The sequence below is a fragment of the Rhinichthys klamathensis genome, unplaced genomic scaffold (assembly GCF_029890125.1).
Source record: "Rhinichthys klamathensis goyatoka isolate OS25496 unplaced genomic scaffold, OSU_Roscu_1.1 h1tg000376l_1, whole genome shotgun sequence".
Taxonomy (NCBI): Eukaryota; Metazoa; Chordata; class Actinopteri; order Cypriniformes; family Leuciscidae; genus Rhinichthys; species Rhinichthys klamathensis.
In genome coordinates, this window is record NW_026606883.1 from 850,123 (window position 1) to 870,506 (window position 20,384).

Consider the following 20,384-nt stretch of genomic DNA (forward strand, 5'->3'; position numbering starts at 1 on the left):
CTGCATGTGATTGAAAAACGTACCTTATGAATATTGAGCGAGTGTGCAAGCGGCGAGCCCAGATGTAATCGGAAGGTGTAAACGGATGTAACTGAAATGGGGAGCAGCAGGTGGTAATTTAATTAATTAGTTAGGGCTTGGTGAGCATTTTTGATGAAAAAACGGCTAGACCTAATATAGGTTTTGAAGGCATCCGATGACCAGCGACCGAGGGTTTTGATTTGTTGTTGTGGAGAGACCTTTTTGAGCAGCTGTGGTGGCTGCTCCGATGCGGAATGAGTGGCTAGAGAAATGCTCTGCTGAGACGCCGGATTTGGTAAGGATTGCTTTTAGATGTTTTTGGAACCAGAATCTCGTAGCTGGATGATTGAAGTCGTTAGTAAAAAGAGGGTCGAGTGGGGATTTGGACGAGGAAAGTTTGTACTGCAGGTAATTAAAAAGCGCATGGTACGGTCGGATGGGAGTTTGAAGATTGAAAATATAGACGAAGTGGCCTCTTTTGTCTCTGTCCGTTTTGCTTTGTTTAATGAAAAATGATATGGTTTCGTTATCTACGATCTGAAGGTCTGAAATTGCGGGATGGATATTTGGGTCGAATAAGGAAGTTATGGTCAGTTCGGAACAGCGGAGGAAACCGAAGAATGCTAGGATGAACATGGCCTCTAACGTATATGCGGTATTGATGGAGTGGTATCCAAGACGGAGTGATGAGATGCATCTGGTGAGTATATCGATTGTGATTGGCTGTCTGGTATCTGGGCGCGTGGGGCGGGATCTTTGGATTCCCTTAATTAGAAGGGACGTTTGGGAGTTATTTATTGCAGGTGTAGGTTTACCGTGGATTAATTTATGGAAAAATTGAATGCCGCTTATATAGCTTTTAATGGATCCGGCTTGGAGACCTTTAAAACTGTGAAGATGGGATATGAATGAAGTAACTGTTAGAAGCGAAAATTCGGGAAACGACAGGTTGTGAGAGAGGTGGAATGATTTGAACGATTTCCATGCGGTGTAATAAGTTTGCAGGGTTCTGGGAGAAACGGCTTGGAGGATGGATTCGATGGACGTGTCCAGGAGGGATTTTAGCGGATGATCTATGGGAAGATCAGCTGAGAATAAGGAGGTACTGGAGTTGGAGTGGGGTCTGCTTCTGGTGCCAGCATCCTGAACTTCTGAAACGAGAAACGGGAGAGAGAGTCAGCGATTTGATTTTGAGCCCCTGGGACGTGGATTGCAGTTATTAAGAACTGGTCGCATGCGGAGGTCCAAATGAGGCGTCTAAGGAGTGGCATAAGCGCAGGTGAGCGAGAACGACCTTTGTTGATACAGTACACGATTGCTTCGTTGTCGCAATGGATTTGGATACTTTTGGATGACCATTCTTTTCCCCATAGGGAAGCTGCGACGACTATCGGGTAGAGCTCGAAAAGGGCAGAGGAGGCTGAAGACTGGGGTGTGTCTAGGAGCTGGGGGGGCCAGGAGGACGCGAACCAGCGTCCTTGGTAATAGCCGCCGAAGCCGATCGAGGGAGCTGCGTCTGTGAACAGTTTGATATCGAGGGGGAGAGAGATAAAGTCATCATAGAAAAAAGTTAAGCCATTCCACTGATTAAGGAAATTAATCCATAACTTAAGCTCGTTTTTTGACTCGTCGGAGAGGATGATCCGATCTTCCAGCGCATGAACGGATGAAGAGAGGGCTAGGAGATGCGCGATAAAGGGTCGGCCCTGTGGAATAATGCGCATCGCATAATTTAGGTGGCCCAGCAGCGAGAGAAGTTCGCGTTTTGCACAATCTGTGCTGTCAGTAAAATTGGATGCGATTAAAATAATGCGATCGATTTTTTCCTTAGGCAGTGAGGCTTGGAATTTTGCTGAGTCTAGATTGATGCCTAAAAACTCGATGGACGTAGTTGGACCCGATGTTTTCTCGTGAGCTAACGGAATCCCTAGTTCGGCGAAAACTTTTTTCACTATGAGGAGGTGAGCTTCGGGGACGGTGTCGTGGGGTGAAATTATTAGGAAATCGTCGAGCAGATGGAGAAGATGAGGAATTGCGTAATTATTAGAAAGGATCCAACATATGGCTTCGGAGAGAGTGTCAAAGATTTTTGGGCTGCTTTTGCAGCCGAAAGTTAGGCGCACGGCGAAATAATACTTTTTCTGCCAATTTACACCGAACAAGTGCCATGAATCGGGGTGGATTGGCATTACTTTAAAAGCAGAGGAGATATCTACTTTTGCTAGCCATGCACCTCGACCAGCTATTTTAATCATGGTTATGGCTTGTTCGATATCGTGGTAATTGAGAGAATACTCTTCGAGAGGGATGAGGCTATTGATACTCGGATATGGAGAATTATGGGGGGCTGAAAGGTCGATTATCAACCGCTTTTTCCCAGAGAATTTCCTGGTGGCCACGCCTATGGGGCTGATGCGAAATTTGTCGAACGGGGGAGCCTCGAAAGGACCCATCATGAAACCGGATTCGATTTCTTTTTTAATTAGCTTATTTACTACTCCAGGCTCTGCTAAGGCGGACTGAAGGTTAGCGCAGATAACATTTTGCGTGGGATGGCTTTCTACGCCGGGTTTAAAGCCTTGATTGAGACCTGTCAATAGATAATTTGTGAAGTTGACATCAGGGTGGTGTGATAATTCTTCGGCTAGACGGAAAACATTCACAGGAGTCGAGAGATAGTTTTTTGCATTTTTATTGACAGATTTTTTAACTGGGCATATCACGCGGGCGTGTGCGCCGCCGCAGAAATCGCAGACGTGGAGAAAACGACAGCGTTGTCTTGGGCATCTCCCTTCGTTGAAATTCCTACAAACTTGTCTATCGGGTGCCGAGTATGGTGCTCTGATTGAAAAATCTTCTCTTGCGTGGCGCGGAACGTAACTTGTGGATTTTATGGCATTCTGCTCTGGGCAGGGAGGGATCGATGGATTGATCTGGGGGCATGCCGTGGTGGCATGGATTATGGATCTGCAGATTGCGCAGGAGATATTTTTGCACCCGAGGAAGACTCGGTTATGGAGATCGGTGTCCAACGCTCCCCAATAGGGACACTGATTCCACTGGGAAACGCGGACGGCGCATTTTGCGGAAAACAGCTTGTGGTACGTATAAAAGTGACTACCCCCGTAAGACAACGCGAGCTCAGCTATAATAGACAGATAGTCGTTCAGCTCGCGCCGTCTGTGGGGAAAAGATGAGCATATGACTTCTGTATAGCGGCTGAAGGCTATACAGAATTCGGCTAGTGACAATGTACGTGATGTAACCTGTGCGTTATTTTTTAGAGTGACTGAAATGTCGCCGCAGTCTACTTGGCGATTGGACTCAGCCGGAGGAAACAAGGACAGGAGAGAACCCAAATCAATGTCTGCACCTGCTAAGATTTGAGCTCTGATGTTGTTCGTCACTGGAGGAGGTTCAGTAGCTACTGCATTCTGAGGGACTGGTTGAGGAATGGCTGAGAAGAGCGAGAAAGGAGAACGCGCTTGGAGAGGGTTAAAGGGATGGGAAATCGGGGCTGTGGCCGTTTGCGGAGGCATCTTCACGCGGAGATCGGCCCCCGGGTTAGATGGAGGAGGAGGAATAGGGAGAGCATAGTGTGGAAAGGGGAGGGGAAAGAAATGCGCCGGCGATTGACCGGCTAACGGAGGCATCCTCACGTTAGGGTGAGCACCTGACGCTTGGGAAGGAGGAAAACTGAAAGAAGTAGAAGGGAAGAAACCCGATTGGGGATCGTGTAAGAAAGTGGAACTGCCAGGATCTAAAGTGTGAGGTACCACGATGGGCGGGGCTGAGGAGAGGAGTTGACCTGGAGGAGATTGGCGCTCGATCGTGACTGGTTCCGGGGCGCGGCCCAGGCTAGCGGAAGGTCTGAGACGTCGTGGCGTGGGGGCGGAGCCCAGTGCTGCGATCGGGGCCCGTCGAGCCTTGCTCGCTCGAGCTGAAGGAATTGGAGCTGAAACAGAAGGGTGAGAAGATTGTAAGGTGACATATAAATTAAATAATTCTGCTTTTTTCATCCTGCGGGAGAAATTTGCATCAGAATTAATTAGGGCTTGTCTTAGCCCCTTGACCGTCCACTTCCCTATTGGGGGGATGTTAGGGGGAGCTGGAAGGTGGGAAGGCGCGGAGGAAGACGATGATGAAGATGATGAGATCCTCGCTGGCGGTGGTGAGGGGAGTCTACGGCGTCTTGGGGTATGCGGAGAGGATCTGGAGGGCCGACGTCCCCTGGTTGAAGATGGAGGCTCGATGTTGACGTTGGCTGCTGGGGAAGGAAGAGTTGCTGGATCTGCGCTTTGCGGATGAGATGACTCCGAGATGAAAGATTCATCGTCGGAGGGGAAGAGCTCTAGCTCGGACATGCCTGCACGGAGGCGGAGTCAGATGCTGAGAAAGAAGTCATGAGACAGGAGGTAAGGGAAGGCTTTATTTATACTGGCTTCTTCTTGTGCTGATTGGATGATTACCTGAACATGCTCCTCCCGAACTTTGTTACATAAAACTTCATTTAATGTGTTTGTGCAACATTATGAAAATGGAAAAGTTGGCCACTGATCATTAGAGGCAAATAATATATCACTCTTTTATGTTACACATCCGAGGTTGATCATTTGATACAGTGAGATTACATGTACAACACAATTCTGATTAATATCCAAAAATATATCATATTAAAGTGCTGATCTGGGGCCTATACAATGAAGCCGGTTTAGGTGGCTAGGATTTGTTTATGGACAAAATACATTCATGTTTGATATGCATGTGTGTTTATTCAAAATATTCTTATTATCACATCCTGGTTTTTGGAATGAAGTCAAGGCACCGGGGTTGCGGTGCCACAGGCTTGGGCCCGTCATCGCTGCTCGCAGCTATATTTATATATATATAACCAGAAATTAGATCTTGTCGAAAAATGTTTGCTGCCAAATTGCAAACAAGTAATTTACATTAGATATATTAATTTAGCCAAGTTGATGAAAATTAGGAAAACTTATACGTCCACAACACCTACTCATTCATTTAATGTGTCAAATGTCCTTTTGGAATAGAATAACAAACAGCTGCTAACATTTTAGCTATTCAATGTCATTGGAGAAAAGATGCTTGTGTCTCAAGGACAGGTTTGTATGTCTGCTTTCTCCTTAAATACCCAGCACTTTGTGCTCTCAATGTGAGGAGAAAATACTTATCATATTACCTATAGATTCAGCATCCAGATTTTACCGGCAGCGCTCAACATTTGATACACAGTCAGGACGGCTGCAGGGAAGACATCCAAGAAGGCAGCCGGGGTGAACTTGTCTACCCCAATGACAGTCGAGAAACTGCAGACGCATCCTAAATCACGTTTGGTACCATAAAACCGAGAAGGTAGTTTGTGTTTTTATTGTGAATTTAGCTTGGGTGGATCCTGCTATCTCACCAGAATGAAATGTAAGACAGATGCTGGTGAATTGTTGAATATGATTTGATGAACAGGATGTAGGAAAGGATATTTAAAGGGCTAGTTCAACCAAAAATGGAAAAAAGTCATAATTTACTCATTCCAAACCTGTATGTTAGAATGTAAGATGACGGTTTGAACAACACTGAGGTCTAAAAAAAATTGGACCCCATTGACTTTCATTGTGTGGAGGCAGATATGCATTGATAACCTCAATGTATTAAATCATTTGGAGGTACATTTGCGTAGGTAAATGTTTATTTTGTTGTACACTTGCGTATATAGGTAAATATATTTATTTGAATATAAAACCACTGATAATGTGCATATAGAAGAGTTACTGGAATAGAAAATCACTATGCAAAAACTTATACCGCTGACTCTTTTATGTAGCTGCGATTAATGAACAGTCTGCGAAGCTTGATTTGAAAGCTCATTTTTTGAAAAGTCTGCATTACTGGACGAGGGAGTCACCCAAAGCTACACTCAATTGATCAGCATTGCTTCCCAAAAAACAACCTGCTATTTTATACACCTGCACATTTCACAAAGTCTGTTCTTTTTCATTGTGAAATTGTATGATGAATATAAAGTTCAGCATTACAGCACTTATTTCAAATATATTATAAATGTTTTTAATGTCACATTTGATTAATTTAATGCATCCTTGCTGAATTAAAGTATTAATTTGATAAAAAAAATTTTTTTTTTTAAACAAAGGATTAATTTCTTCATTTTTCTGACCCTAAACTTTTGAACGGTGGGCCTCGGATCCGCCTCGGTGCCCGCTGTAGTCGCACCACACTGTTTATTTACCACAGTTATTAGACAGAACTGATCAACACTGAACTTACCTCAGCTGAACAATGACAATATTTTCTATTTAGAGCTGCTTTACAGTAGAATTGAACTCTTTAACTCTGTTTGCATCATTGAATCATTATTTTCCTGTTTATCACTGCAAGCTGCTTTGAAACAATACGTATTGTATAAAGCGTTATATAAATAAAGGTGACATAGGTCATTAGTACATATAATACAGTTATAATACAAAAATAAAAACAGTGTGAACTTGAACTATATGTTCCATGCTTTGGTCACGTGTTGATGTAATGGCCGCCTTTAACAACCCTCCATCTGGAACACTGTAGCTCAGGCTGACATATTGAGAAACTTATCAGCAGCATCTATGTAAATGTAATGACTGGTTAGGGTTTAGAGAATTTTCCATTCGAACTAACTTCCCTTTGGGAAGTTATCCCAATGAAGTCCCTGTGACCAGGTCACATGCACAATCAGTCTCACAATGACATTTCAGAACTTCAAAAATGTAGTTTTTCACATGGTAAGCTGTTGGCAACTACAGCAAGATGAGTTAATAAATTTCCTTTCAAACTGATTTTCCCATTCAGTGAAATTTTAATATATACTGTACATTAATCAACAGAACCATTACAAAGATATTCTGTTCAGATTGAGTGTAATGCTTCTTTGTACATTGACAATAAATACAAAGTTGGGAAAATAATAAAATAGTCATAAATCCAGTTGCTGCACCCAAAAGATTGCACATTGTTAATATTTGATATATGTAAATTAGGGTTTATGCATATGTATGGTGTCCAATATTTACAGTGATTGAAGCAGCATGTCAGAACTCAATTTACAGGATGAGAGACAGAAAACCAGCACACATTTATTTTACAGTCCTTTGCTCATCTGTGCTTTCTTAGTAAACACATTGCAGTAGTCTATACAATCATTGGTACAAGAAGTAATCTTTTTTTAATGTGTCCCATGCACAAACAAGCCATACTGTACAATTGCACGTCTTCAACGGTTCAATCAGGTTGAGATAACCCAACACATTGTCTTTCAGTAGAGCAAACCAACAAAATGTTGCTCAGTTACTCTGAGTTCACACAAGTTGGTCTATGCAGTCGACCACAGCGATGGAAAGAAAAACAAAATCACAAATCTTAATTTAGCAACACAAGAGGGGGGGGGGGGGGGGGGGGGGGGGGGACAACTGGCGTGAGCAGATCACTGGGGTCTTCTGTTGAAATTTCCCTACAGAGAGAAATAGAGGAAACATTAGATTACATTTCTGGGATCAACATGAAAATATTAATTTAATATTTTAAAGTTACATTTAAAACCAAATATTGTTAAAAAAATGTTATTGGAAAAAGAAGTACATCTAAGAAACAAATACAAATATGTGTAAGGTTAATTTTAACAGTGATTTTTTGACAGAAAGAGGAAATAGCAATAGACCTTAATCAGGCTGGCGCCATATTTAAGTTTTAATAGGAATGGAAACAAGGCTGTGAGGAATAAAAGAACAGTGCGCTCAATGGATTGTACTGTTGTTTGACAACATTGTTCAGCTGACAAAATGCCTTTCCAAAAATAAAACTTGACAAAGAGGCTATTTACACAACAACATTTTCCACTGAAAACTTTTTGGCTGTTCATTTACACAACAATGGCGTTTTGGGGGCATAAAACGCATACTTTGGAATTGGTTTTCAAAGTGCAAGTTATTATTATCGCCTCCATGTAAACAACAAAAATGCGAATTTGTGAAACCGGTGACATGTTCAGTCTATAGGCGCGCAGTGTTTCTTAAAGTGACATCGCCAACTACTGGCCTGGCATGAATAATACAGCGTTTTAGTCATTTTCGTGGAACCGTGTGAATGGGATCATTTTGAAAACGTTGTTGTCTGTACGCGAAAAAAACAAAGGAAAACCTTTTTCATTTTTAGTACATCGTTGTCATGTTAACATTTTTTGAAAGTTGTGAGTTGTGAAAATGATATGATCTAGGTAGGACCTTTAGTGCTCGCCATAGTAAATGATGCGTCTATCCTTCACAGCCTTGTTTGCATCCATGTTAAATTCAATATGGCGACTAACCAGACCAAGGTCTATAAGAGAATACACAGATGCCTCATGTAACAGAGGTGAGAAAAACGGTTATTAAATGATTTTAAAAAATAAAATAAAATAGGAAAAGCCAGAAAACATACAGTTTAGTTTAATAGATTTGATCTCTTCATCCACCACCTCATACCTTCATAAAAAATGAAAATTATAATTAACAACACAAACAAACACGAACAAAAATATTCTTAAAACGGCCTTTAAATTCCTCCATCCCAGACAGAAGGCTACAGCCACCAAGTGCATTCTAATGAAAGCAGATCTTGAAAGAATGACTGACAAGACAAAGAGAGAGAAGAATTCCCCACGGACGTGTGTAATTGAGAGAGACGATAAAGTGCGAGGCAAGACCCAGAAATTTTAGAAGAAAATTCAAGTTCAAGTTGAAGGATGTTTTGTGTGGGTGATTATGAGCTTCAATAACAAACCATTTAAGAATCCGTAATTTTAATGGTTTAACAGCTTGACAAATGTTTGATGTTTACAGGTCACAAAAACATCCTTTAAATTGAGTTTGTCACATATGAATGGTGCATATAATAATCATTTTTATTTGTATTTATATATACACACATCACCCTTACAAAGCTGAAGGACACAAATTCGGTTAAATTGTCAGTAGGTTAAAATGCATACATGTTGAAAAAGAGTGAAGGCAGGTGAAAGAGAAGGGCGACAGACTAGAGAGACCCAAAGCATACAAACACAGCATTACTAATGCTCCCCACGTACATTTGAATATTTTCTTATATCATCAAGTTGTGTTGAGGGGCTGGTGTGACCGCTTTGGTCTCCGGGTGGATTGCCTACGGATGCTCGTGGAATTATACTGTCATACGTTTCCCCCTGTGGCTACAGCCGAAAACACAGTCCAAATAGATATGGCAGGTGAACACACAAATGCACAAAAACATTCAGATCTATGACATTGAAAGAAGATGTGGACTTTTCTATTTGTAGCTGGCTTTTATTTTTTTGTTTGTGAACAGGGACCACAAGACTCGGTGGTTGTATGCATAGTCAAATCAGTAGTAAAATATGTGCACTCACATTCCTCACTCCTTTGGTGATGATGGCCATTTCTGTCGGCTGATATATACTTCGGTGTTGGCCGTTATAGCCGCCGTATGGGGACACAGGCTTATTACCTGAGAACACAAAATTTAAAGATGTTAAATGTTTGGATTTGAATACAACCTTTCATGACATGCCTTATACAAATACTTCAGGAGACAAAAATGGCAAAGCTGTATGCAATAAATGTGAATAGATAACCTGTTTCCCACAGAATATTAGTATAATAGTTGATTTCACATTGACTGATGTTGAAATGACACTCTTTAGAATATATATTTAGCATATTTATGTAATATTTGCATTTACACTCCTGTTCAAAAGTTCGGGGTCAGTAAGTTTTTTCTTTATGGATAGTTTTATTTAGCAAGGATGAATTAAATTGACCAAAAGTTATAATGTTACTAAATATTTCAACTAAATGCTATTCTTTTGTGTCTCCACAAAAATATTAAGCAGCACAACAGTTTTCAACATTGATAATAATAAGAAATGCACCAAATCAGCATGATTTCTGAAGGATCATGTGACGCTGAAGACTGGAGTAATGATGCTTTGCCATCACAGGCATAAATTACATTTTAAAATCTATTCAAGTATAAAACAGTTATTTTATAATGTAATAATATTGCATTGTTTATTGGATCAATTTTTGATCAAATAGCCTTGGTGTGTGTTTGTGTATATACTTGCATATGGACTTTTTATATTATGTAGAATTTAAACACACTTTATTCACTTATTTGGAGGACAAGCACAACAATAAAATAATGTTATGTTTTAATACCCTCGAGATATATGGCTTTCTTTTATAACCTCTGAACAAATCTCTCAAGTTATCTTAAAACACGCACTGTGGTTTGATAAGGTTGCACTGATGCAGTGGGGCAGAAATGTCCTCTTGCTCTGTGAAATACTGATGATACTGTTGCCACACCTCAGTCTCCATGGAGACATGCTAATGTAAACACATGCTTCAGGGTCTATGTGTGTTCTCATATTGACTCATGCCAGGGTGGGAGAGGTCTTCCATTTTGCTCTGGGTATTCATTTACTAGTGAGATATGACTCCTGAACTTTCCAAACACTCCCTGTTCAATACAAACTGACGCATTCCTTTTACTTCACAAAACCACAAACGATATGCAAATATTGATGAACATGGAAATGTTATACCTATGGTACGTCATTGTTAGATTATTGAATATACAGTATGCAACCGTACTGTCAAGCAGTTATTGGTTGAGAAAACACAGTTGGATATTGTTGATTTATAATAGAAAGGTTTGAGACACAGTTCTGAATGGATGGAAACTCTCAGCTACCTGGGGTTCAACTTCATGGACATCAAAAGGCAGAAAAGATATTTGCATGTTTGCCCAGAGGAAACAAGCAGGTGCAAAGACAAAGAGAGAAACAGACAGAGAGTGAGAAGACAGACAGAGAGGAGGAGAAAGAGGAAGAGAGGACGGATGAACAGCATGTTCAGTGCGGTACCATCATATATTAGACTGAGTGGATTCAAACATCAGCATATCAAATTCAGTGGTGTAAGCAGCAGTTATTGTGAAATTCAGTCCTGTTCCAGCATGTTCTGCAGCTTTGTCCTCTCTCAAAGTCACACGTTCCCTCTCTTCTTAGTATGTCAACACACACAGACATATTGGGTTTCTGAATTATATAATTGGCAGGCAGAATTAGTTTAATTTGTAATCACTGGATGGAGCTTTTGAAACAGCATAAACTAGAGGTGTAAGGTTACATGCCTGCACACAACGTCAAAGAAGTTTCAGATCCATAAACAGTAATTAAAGTTTGGAATTGAGAATCCATCCTTTAAAACACTCGGAATGATCAACGGGATGATTTTCATGATGTTCGGCTTAACAGTTCTAATACGCATTAGCACCACCTTAGGCCTACGATATGTGAAACCTGAACACAGACACTTTTAGGAGCTTTAAAGGCCTGATTTCAGACACTTTTTTTCCCGTTCTGAAATACGTCAGAACATAACCCATAATGCAACAAGTATACTTTACACTCTCAGTGATTGTGGGTGTAAACGTTCTGCTACAGTCAGTTTTCTCATACAGGCCAAATATAGTACGTCCACGCTGATACGTTAGTCTTGTTTACTGTGTAGCTAGCTATCAGAATCCTTCAACGGAATGTAAACGGATTGCATCTGTCAAATGCAAATTGCTATTAGAAACATTATATAATCTGATCACAAATAAAATCATTATAAATGTCTTTACTGTCCTTTTAATAAACTGAATGATCAAATGTGACAGTAAAGACATTTATAATGGTACTAAAGATTTCTATTTCAAATAAACAAAGAATCCTATCAAAGTCTCCACAAAAATATTAAGCAGCACAACTGTTTTCAACATAGATAATAAGAAATGTTACGTGAGCACCAAATCAGCATATTAGAATGATTTCTGAAGGATCATGTGACACTGAAGACTGGAGTAATGATGCTGAAAATACAGCTTTGCCATCACATGAATAAAATTACATAATATATTAAAATGTATTAAGAGTAAAAAGTTATTTTAAATTTTAAATGTAATACTTGATTTTAACCCCAACATTTTAAATGGTAGTGTATGCACATTTTAGCAGATGCAGATAGCCAATAACATTTTAAAGAATGGAAAAATATTTGACCTGATTACAGAACAAAAAACAAAACCTCAATAAATAAATATTATAAAAAATAATAAATAGATGTAGGCTACAGTAGAACATTTTATATCTGGCATAGGAAAAAGCCCTTATGTTATCTGGTTCCAATATCAGCCTAATCAGACCGATGCTGATAAAAACACTAATATTTCCTGATAATATTATCTATCACAGATATATATATTATGGATCCCTAATAAAAACTAGCTTGTAAAGTTTATTTACTTTAAAGCAAAGATAATAAAGTTAAGAGGAATACAAAATAAAAGCTCAAAAGCGTGCATTTACCTGTGTGGGGCTCATCCATAGAGAAGGCCTTATTCTCCATATATATACTCTGTGTGCTTTGTTCCTTCAGAATGTTCTCGTAACCTCTGCTGGGGTACAGATCTTCCTCAACAGCTGGATCGTCATCTACCTCACTCAGGCTGCACACCGCCGGCACAGTGTGGAACAGCAGAAACACCCATGCGTTTGACACCAGTGCTATAGCCAGTGTGGGGTCATCCCATGTTGGCCCACCATTCTTTGAGTTCCCGTATACATACATGACAATCCAAGCCACCCAGATGCCCACCGAAAACAGTCCTGTGACCAGGATGAGGGCTCCATCTTTGCGCCAACGCTTGTGCTTACCTGCCAATATGGGTAAGGATGCCACTACGACTGCCAAGAGTAGAATTAGAACATATATGAGCGCCATGACAAAATCCTGGTTTTCAATGTTACAGGGAACAGCAGTGGCAGGAGCAAGGGTTCCGGTAATGTTAGTTGGGTATCGTACAATTGTAATAATTAGCCATTCTGTGTTGATGACAACTTCCACCAGCCAGAGTCCCAGAGCACCCAAACACCAAACCCAACCTCTGGGCCCAGAGTTCCTCCTGGCTAGTATGTTCAACCTCACGGCTTGCATGAGAAGGCACGAGAAGCAGCCGGCGAACAACACCCCGAACAGAAAGCGGCGTGACGCGCACGTGGCGAAGTTCTTCCCGACGATGAAGGCGAAAGTGAGGGCGAACAGTCCAAACGTGAAGATCAGGAACACAACGTGAAGCCCCAACGAACTGCGCCAATTCCTGTTAGTGATAAAGGGAAGGCTGGCTAGCAGCACGATCAGAAGAATCAGGGTGGCCACCAAACCAGCAGCTGCAAATGCCTCCACTACAACACCCCAGACAGCACTCAGGTCACACAGATTGAAATACAAGGAGTCCACATCAGCGGCACAACCCTTGGGGATCGAAGTCTGTGCCAGTGATCCAGGAAGAACGCATAGAGCAGTGAGGAGCAGTAGAGGAAAACGTTGGGATTTGGAGGTGAGGTGATCCATGGTTTCCAGCACCTAAGATCAGACAAGAGAGAAAAGCAAGAATGAGCATGCAAGCATGAAGCAATTAAGAGTTACAACAAGATAGCGAGTGACATTGACTCAAAATCCTCCCCTTATATCAAGGGAGGGAGTGACAACGTCAAAATCGTAATAATATCACAGCCATTTAAACGTCACTGACAGGTTTGTGCTCAACAAGTGTGGCCCAGCCTGGACATTAGGTTGGGTCTCTAAAGGTGTGGTCTCACTAGACTTTGAGCATGCAAAATTACTTTGGACATTGCAATGAATGGCATCAGGATTATATAACTTATATGATGATTTAAGTAGCACCGCCATTCAAACTTTTGGGGTCAGTAAGAATTGTTTTAAAAGAAATTAACATTTTTACACACACATTCCTTTGACCAAAAGTGACAGTAAAGACTACGTTAGAAAAGTTTCCATTTCAAACGAATAAAGACTGGAGTAATGATAGTGAAAATTCAGCTTTTCCATCACAGGAATAAATGACATTTTAAAATATATTAAAATGGAAAACAACTAATATTACTGTGTTCACTGTATTTTTGATCAAATAAATGCAGACTTGGCGAGCATAAGAGACTTCTTTTTTTTTTTACATTTAAAAAATCATACAGATTTTAAACTTTTGAATGGTAGTGTATACAGAAAATTAGGGTATTTTCTGGTTATAGATTTGTTACAATTCCAATTCTCGTACAGGGGTCCTGGAGGGCCACTGTCCTGCAGAGTTTAGCCCCAACCTGCCTGGAAGGTTCGGATGCTTAGTAAGACCTTGATTAGCTGGTTCATGTGTTTAATTGGGGTTGGAGCTGAAATCTGCTGGGCAGTGGTCCTCCAGGAGCAGGATTAGACACCCCTGATAGTGTGACTGCACTTTATGAGCAGAGATTAATCATTAAGAGAAGAAATTTCCACACCTGGAGCTAATCCAGATCTGTCTGTTTATCATTTATTAGTCTTTTAAAGAATATTTTCTTAGTTACACTTTCAAAACCTCAAAGAGAGTGATTCAGGTAGAGAAAAATGTAAAAAGCCAAACGGACAGGCCCTTACAAAAACCACACGAATTTCACATGAGAAAAACATAGTTTGCACATGGGAAACATGTGGTTTTGGAACATTTATCATGTGAAATACACGTATTACCATTTAACAGCTTAGTCCAGGATAAATTAGAATGATCCTCAAATGTTCTGTTTGAAAAAACAAACAAAAAAACAACTAAAATGGTCAGAGATTCCTTAATGAAGGAGATTACAATAAATCTAATTCAATCAGAAAACTCAGAACCCAGAACACATGAATCTTAGTATTTGGTTTTATTAACCCTTATATAGTAAAATCAGTATAAAAACACCACCTATGTTTTTCGTAAACATTAACCACAAAGAATCTAATTAAAGCAATGAACAAATCTCAACCAGAACTAAGACTGTTGCCCAGTAGTGTTGAGTCTGTTTCTTTTTAACAGGTTGTGCCTGGTTGATCACATTACACTGATTTTATTACTTAATCAATACTACTGATACTGCAGGAACCGCTACAGTACAGTTTGTGCTTGAATGAAGCCAGTCGTTTTCAGATCAGATTGATAAAGAATACTTGTATAACATAAATGTATATTTGTTTATACATTTAGACTCTTGCCCTTGAAGAACTCTGGTTTTCTCTGTAAATCACATTAGCACAGGCATAACTGAATTGTAGCTCCAGCAGAGGATTGAAGTTTTTGAACAAACTAAGAGTGATCAAAATATAGTATCATATATTCTACCATAAATGTCAACAGTGTGCCAATTAAACATTCAACATGCATTCTATTATTTGAAATTCAAAATTAGATTAAGAAAAAAAAGAAATATCTTAAATTCCAAGCCTTTTAAATCACTGTGTAGTTTTCAAAAATAAAAAATTCTACTGTGTCATAAGACAAAGCTAACAACGCAACGATGAGGAAAAAAACTACAGAAAGACTTATTAACATGTTATCTAATCATAGTGATTGTATTATAGTTGCATTTTAATTGTTAATTTTATTTAGTATAGCCTAAGGCACAAAATAGAAAATTATTTTTTTAGAAAAGCATTTTTAATGATTTCCACATTTGTATATTATTTATGCACTATACAAATTCAAATATATTCAAGACAAGCACTTTTCTGAGATATTTACGAAAACTATCATGGGCTATGTCAAAAATATAGCTATCCAATTTTTGTTATAGAATGCAACAGATGAAGATGAAGAAACAAGTGTAACTGATCCACAGTATGATAAGATACATACGCTAACAGACATCTCGCAAGGTTTAAATGCATTTTTGCTTTTTAGCATTTACCAATCCATGTTTTTCAACGTACTCATTTTTGAGATATAGCCGTTTGAACCAATCACAACATTCAATCATTTCCAACGCACCAATCAGAGCGCAGCACAGTCAGGCATTCGTGTTTGTGACTGACTGGGCGTCTCACCTGAACAGGTGAACAAAGATTCTCTTCATTACCCATTACTCAAAATAGATATAACGGGAGTATTTGAGAAATAATGATTCTCTGAGTTGATTCACATCCTTAACACCGTAGTAAAACATTTTCAAAACAACCCCCAAAACAAAACGTCTTTAAATAATCGTGATATTTTTACCAACACATTTATAAACACAAAATATTCCCGCAGACTCCATGAAACTGATTGAAAAAACACATTTCTAATTAATACCAATAAGCCACAATAAACACAATAATATAAATCACAAAAACCCAAACATATTGTAAAAGTGGAAATCTGTTTACAATATCACAAACATGCACAAGAAAATAATAAAATAAACTCACCTTTGGCAGTCAGACGTAGATACTATGTCGTTTCTCTGACTCTCTGGCTATATGAGCACAATTTACCAGTTCAAGCAAGTGCATGAAAATAAATAAGACATCGCGACGCCAAAATGTGCTAGAGAGCGGTAAGGTATTAAACCCTGAAAAGACAATGTTCCCTTTGTACTCCAGGCAAACAAACCTTCAAAAAGCTTCAAGGATAGTCGAGGGCAAACACTCGGCGAGTTTTGATAGCTTTCAGCCGCTACTGATGTGACTCAAACTCTCAGTTTCACTTGCGCGGGCGCGCGCACACACTCAATCTTGCGCGTCCCTCTCGAGCTCCCGGCACTCACCGTCGGGAACGCGCCTGTTTTCACTACCTGGAAAAACGGAGGGGGGGAAAGAGGTATCGTAGAGTGAGCACTTTATGGTGGAGAGAGTAAGGACTTTGTAAGCTATATATAATAGAATCCATCCATCCATCCATCCATCCATCCAATCATCCATCCATCCATCCATCCGTCCATCCATCCATCCGTCCGTCCGTCCGTCCATCCATCCATCCATCCATCCATCCATCCATCCATCCATCCATCCATCCATCTATCCATCTATCTATCTATCTATCTATCTATCTATCTATCTATCTATCTATCTATCTATCTATCTATCTATCTATCTATCTATCAATCTATCAATCTATCAATCTATCAATCTATCTATCTATCTATCTATCTATCTATCTATCTATCTATCTATCTATCTATCTATCTATCCTACTCAGGTAAATCCAACAACGACTTTGTTTCTTTTTCTTTGGTTTCTTTTGGGCCTGAACACAGCTTAAACAGAATCGGTGGAAAATGAAGTCACAAATGATGTCTTGCCCATTTAAATGTAAGCTCAATCTCTTAATATGTGTTCAAACCACATTGCTTCTGCGTAATATCGATAGTGATATTACAAATATATATTAATGTTGTTATCTACATTACACATTTACAAGCCGAAAAGTAACAGGTTCAAAACTTAATCCTGTGGGAATAATATTTCTAAATGTGTGAGCACAACGCCACCTAGTGGAAAATCATTAGGTAATCATTATCTATCATTTATCCCGTGCGTGCTTGACTATTACTCACATTTTCTTCTAATTAATCAGATTTGTTTGATATTTGCCACATGCTCTGTGCAACATTTTTTTCTTATGCAATTCTCATACTTTTTATTCAAGCAGCGTCAGGACAGCATGCAAGCAACCTGGAGTCAGAAGCCTTCTCAAGGTCACATCACGATCCTCTTTCACTCTCCCTTATACGGTCTTATAGATTTAAACCCTGCTTCTGATGCTATTGTGTACTCAAAGTATAACCACATGGAGGACTTTTTCTATTTCTTTAAGATTACAATTATGATATACTCGAAGTAGAAAGCTAGCAGACTCATTGTTTCTTTTCCTGTCTTTTCCTGAATGTGTTCTGCTCACACAACAGGATATTGTAGTTATCGCACTGAGTGTTTTCTTTCCTAGTTTGTGAGCAAAGAAAAAAAAGAAGTAGAAATTCAAAGAAACCATCACATTATCTGAATGTTTTAAACACTGAAATGCAACAGAGCTTCAGGCTTGAGTGCATTTATTTTTTAAAGGACACATCAATAGATCCTCATATCCATTTATTTCCGTTTATCAACAGTTTATCAGTGCACATATTCAATTACACAACCAAAGGAAAGCTTGTGCGTCACAATATAAAACATGAACAACAAAGCAACTCCTTTAAGGGAAAGCATCATGCAAGCGCCACATGCTATTTTGTGGGGATATTTTGTAGTTTAGAAGTTACGCCATTTCATACAGAAACACGTTTAGTGATACAAATCTAAGTCATATTTCATATATGAAATGATTTTATGGTTAAATTATATCACTTCATGAAACAGGAAGTTCTCATGTGGCAGACATCACCAACAAAACAGTTTTCAATGCAACTTATTTGGAATCAACTCTTATTTATGTCATTAATTTATCTACTAGATCATTTCAAATCAAGTCAATCACAACCAGCACCTTTTCTTGATAAATTCTTAGTTGTATAGTACACGATTTAGTGCACATTAATCAAAAGCCAGAGGCACCCTCTCACGATAGAGAGAGAGAGAGAGAGAGAGAGAGAGAGAGAGAGAGAAACAGGATGCAACACTGGGTGCTGAGAAACACAAGTGCACTAAAAGGACAAGAGAAGAGTTCATAACCCCCCCCCCCCCCCCGCCCCCCAGACCAAACAGGTAAAAAATTTCCTCTGAAATTTAACAGATTAATTAAATCAAAGCTTTTAATGTACCTTTTAGCCAAGACTACACTTCATTAAACCATTAGTCATTAAAGACATTCAAAAAACATTTAGATAGAGAAGTGCTATTGTTTGTTAAGTCAAGGACTGATTTAATTGATTCATGCAGTCTCTCTTCCATCAGAAACTCAAATTAAAACACATTTTATATACAGTCGGAAGGTGTGTAAGTGAAAACATCAAGACTTTGGTCATTGAATCACATTTTACTCTGCATTTAGATTGAGCTCGTCTATAAATGAATCTGAATCTGTTCTCTTTAAGCACACACTGGCAAGTGCTGCATGATATCAGATCAGATAACAAATTACAGTCATTTAATCGATTCTGGACAATTCTAACAAATTGAAATTGTAGCTGTTGCTGGATGGGTACGTGCACAGAAGCTCAGGGCTGGCTTTGTTCAGCAGACCTTGAGCTCCTCGGGTCGGCGGTCTGTTTGTACAGTGGTGTCTTCACTCGTCGTGTTCCCACGTCGAAGCCCCTTTTAAAGCCTCATCCAGTCGCCATGCAATGAATGCGCAGCTAAGCCAGCAACTGCACTTTGCACACAGGGGTTAAAAAGGTCAACCATCTTGTTCTGCTTCACTGGACGGGCTGTGAAAGGGTTGAACTTAGTCATGCAAAATAACCTACAGCTGCAAGAAAGGTCTCGATCAGAACAGTATGCAACTTTATGTACGTCGTCTTGTGTTTGATGAGACAATTAAATGCTTATCACATTTGTTTCTCATATGGAAAATTACTAAGTGTATAATGATTATGATGTCTTGATTGGATTTAATTTTTAAGATGGCTTCAAATCTAAAACTGCTTTATTGTACACCCTCAGGAAAAAAAGGTACAGCGCTGTCACTGAGGCAGTATCCTGACCTAAGGTACAAAAGTGAAAAGGTACATCTTTGTACCTACTTACCCCTAAATGGTACATATTAGTACCATTTTGTTTTGTACCTTAAGGTACTGCCTCAGTGACAGCGCTGTGCCTTCTTTTTAAACAGTTAATAAATTAATGAGTGAGAATAAAAGAAAAGTGTTAATGAAACACTATTGTAAAGAACTTCATTCATTTACAATATGAGCAACATTTATAAAAAACACAATATATGACACATTTTTTTGCAATATCAAAATACAACATTTAAATGGAATAGTTCACCCAAAAATATAAAAGAAAAACAGACAAAATTGACTCCTTGTAAACCTGTATGAATTTCTTTCTACCAAAAGTGACATTTTGAAATGTCCGAACGTGTATTTTGCTATTTGTAAACAAATTCAAAGAAACATTGGGCATTTTCATATAATTAATGAAATTCCATCCTTTTTCTCACACAAAGCTATCGTATACGGCTTCAGACAACCTGGATTATACAGCATAAGTCATATGAAACAGGTTTATGATACATTTATGTTTTTTTGTTTTTTTTTTGTGGTGCTTGATCTCGATTAGTTTCATTATATGGAAAATAGTTTTCCTCCTACCTGAGTTTCACAGAAGAAAGTAAGTCATACAGTTTGGTAACACAACCCAAAGGTGTCTAAAAGATGACAGAATATTCATATTTCCACCTATTCCTTTGAAGGTTAACCATTTATGGAAAATGACAAGACATAATACTCATTTAATGAGCCAAACATCTTTGTTTCATAAATACTGTAG

The 20,384-nt window shown here is 39.1% G+C and overlaps 1 protein-coding gene and 1 pseudogene across 3 annotated transcripts; both read right to left on the minus strand.

Annotated features, from left to right (window-relative positions):
• Positions 1-1,094: 1,094 nt before the first annotated feature.
• On the minus strand, positions 1,095-4,385 carry LOC130069707 (uncharacterized; annotated as a pseudogene).
• A 3,096-nt stretch (positions 4,386-7,481) lies between these two features.
• gprc5c (G protein-coupled receptor, class C, group 5, member C) lies at positions 7,482-16,693 on the minus strand. Of its 3 annotated transcripts, XM_056233728.1 has the most exons (6): positions 16,386-16,692; positions 12,476-13,532; positions 9,467-9,564; positions 9,149-9,268; positions 8,503-8,546; positions 7,494-7,537 (listed from the first exon to the last, which is right to left on the minus strand). In XM_056233728.1, exons 2-5 carry the CDS (start codon positions 13,518-13,520, stop codon positions 8,541-8,543), a joined length of 1,269 nt encoding a protein of 422 aa, XP_056089703.1. In that variant the 5' UTR covers positions 13,521-13,532; positions 16,386-16,692; the 3' UTR covers positions 7,494-7,537; positions 8,503-8,540. The 3 variants fall into 3 exon arrangements, with proteins under 3 accessions (XP_056089704.1, XP_056089702.1, XP_056089703.1); XM_056233727.1 differs by lacking the exon at positions 8,503-8,546 and having other exon boundaries at positions 7,483-7,537; positions 16,386-16,693; XM_056233729.1 differs by lacking the exons at positions 8,503-8,546; positions 9,149-9,268 and having other exon boundaries at positions 7,482-7,537; positions 16,386-16,693.
• Between the last annotated feature and the right edge of the window lie 3,691 nt (positions 16,694-20,384).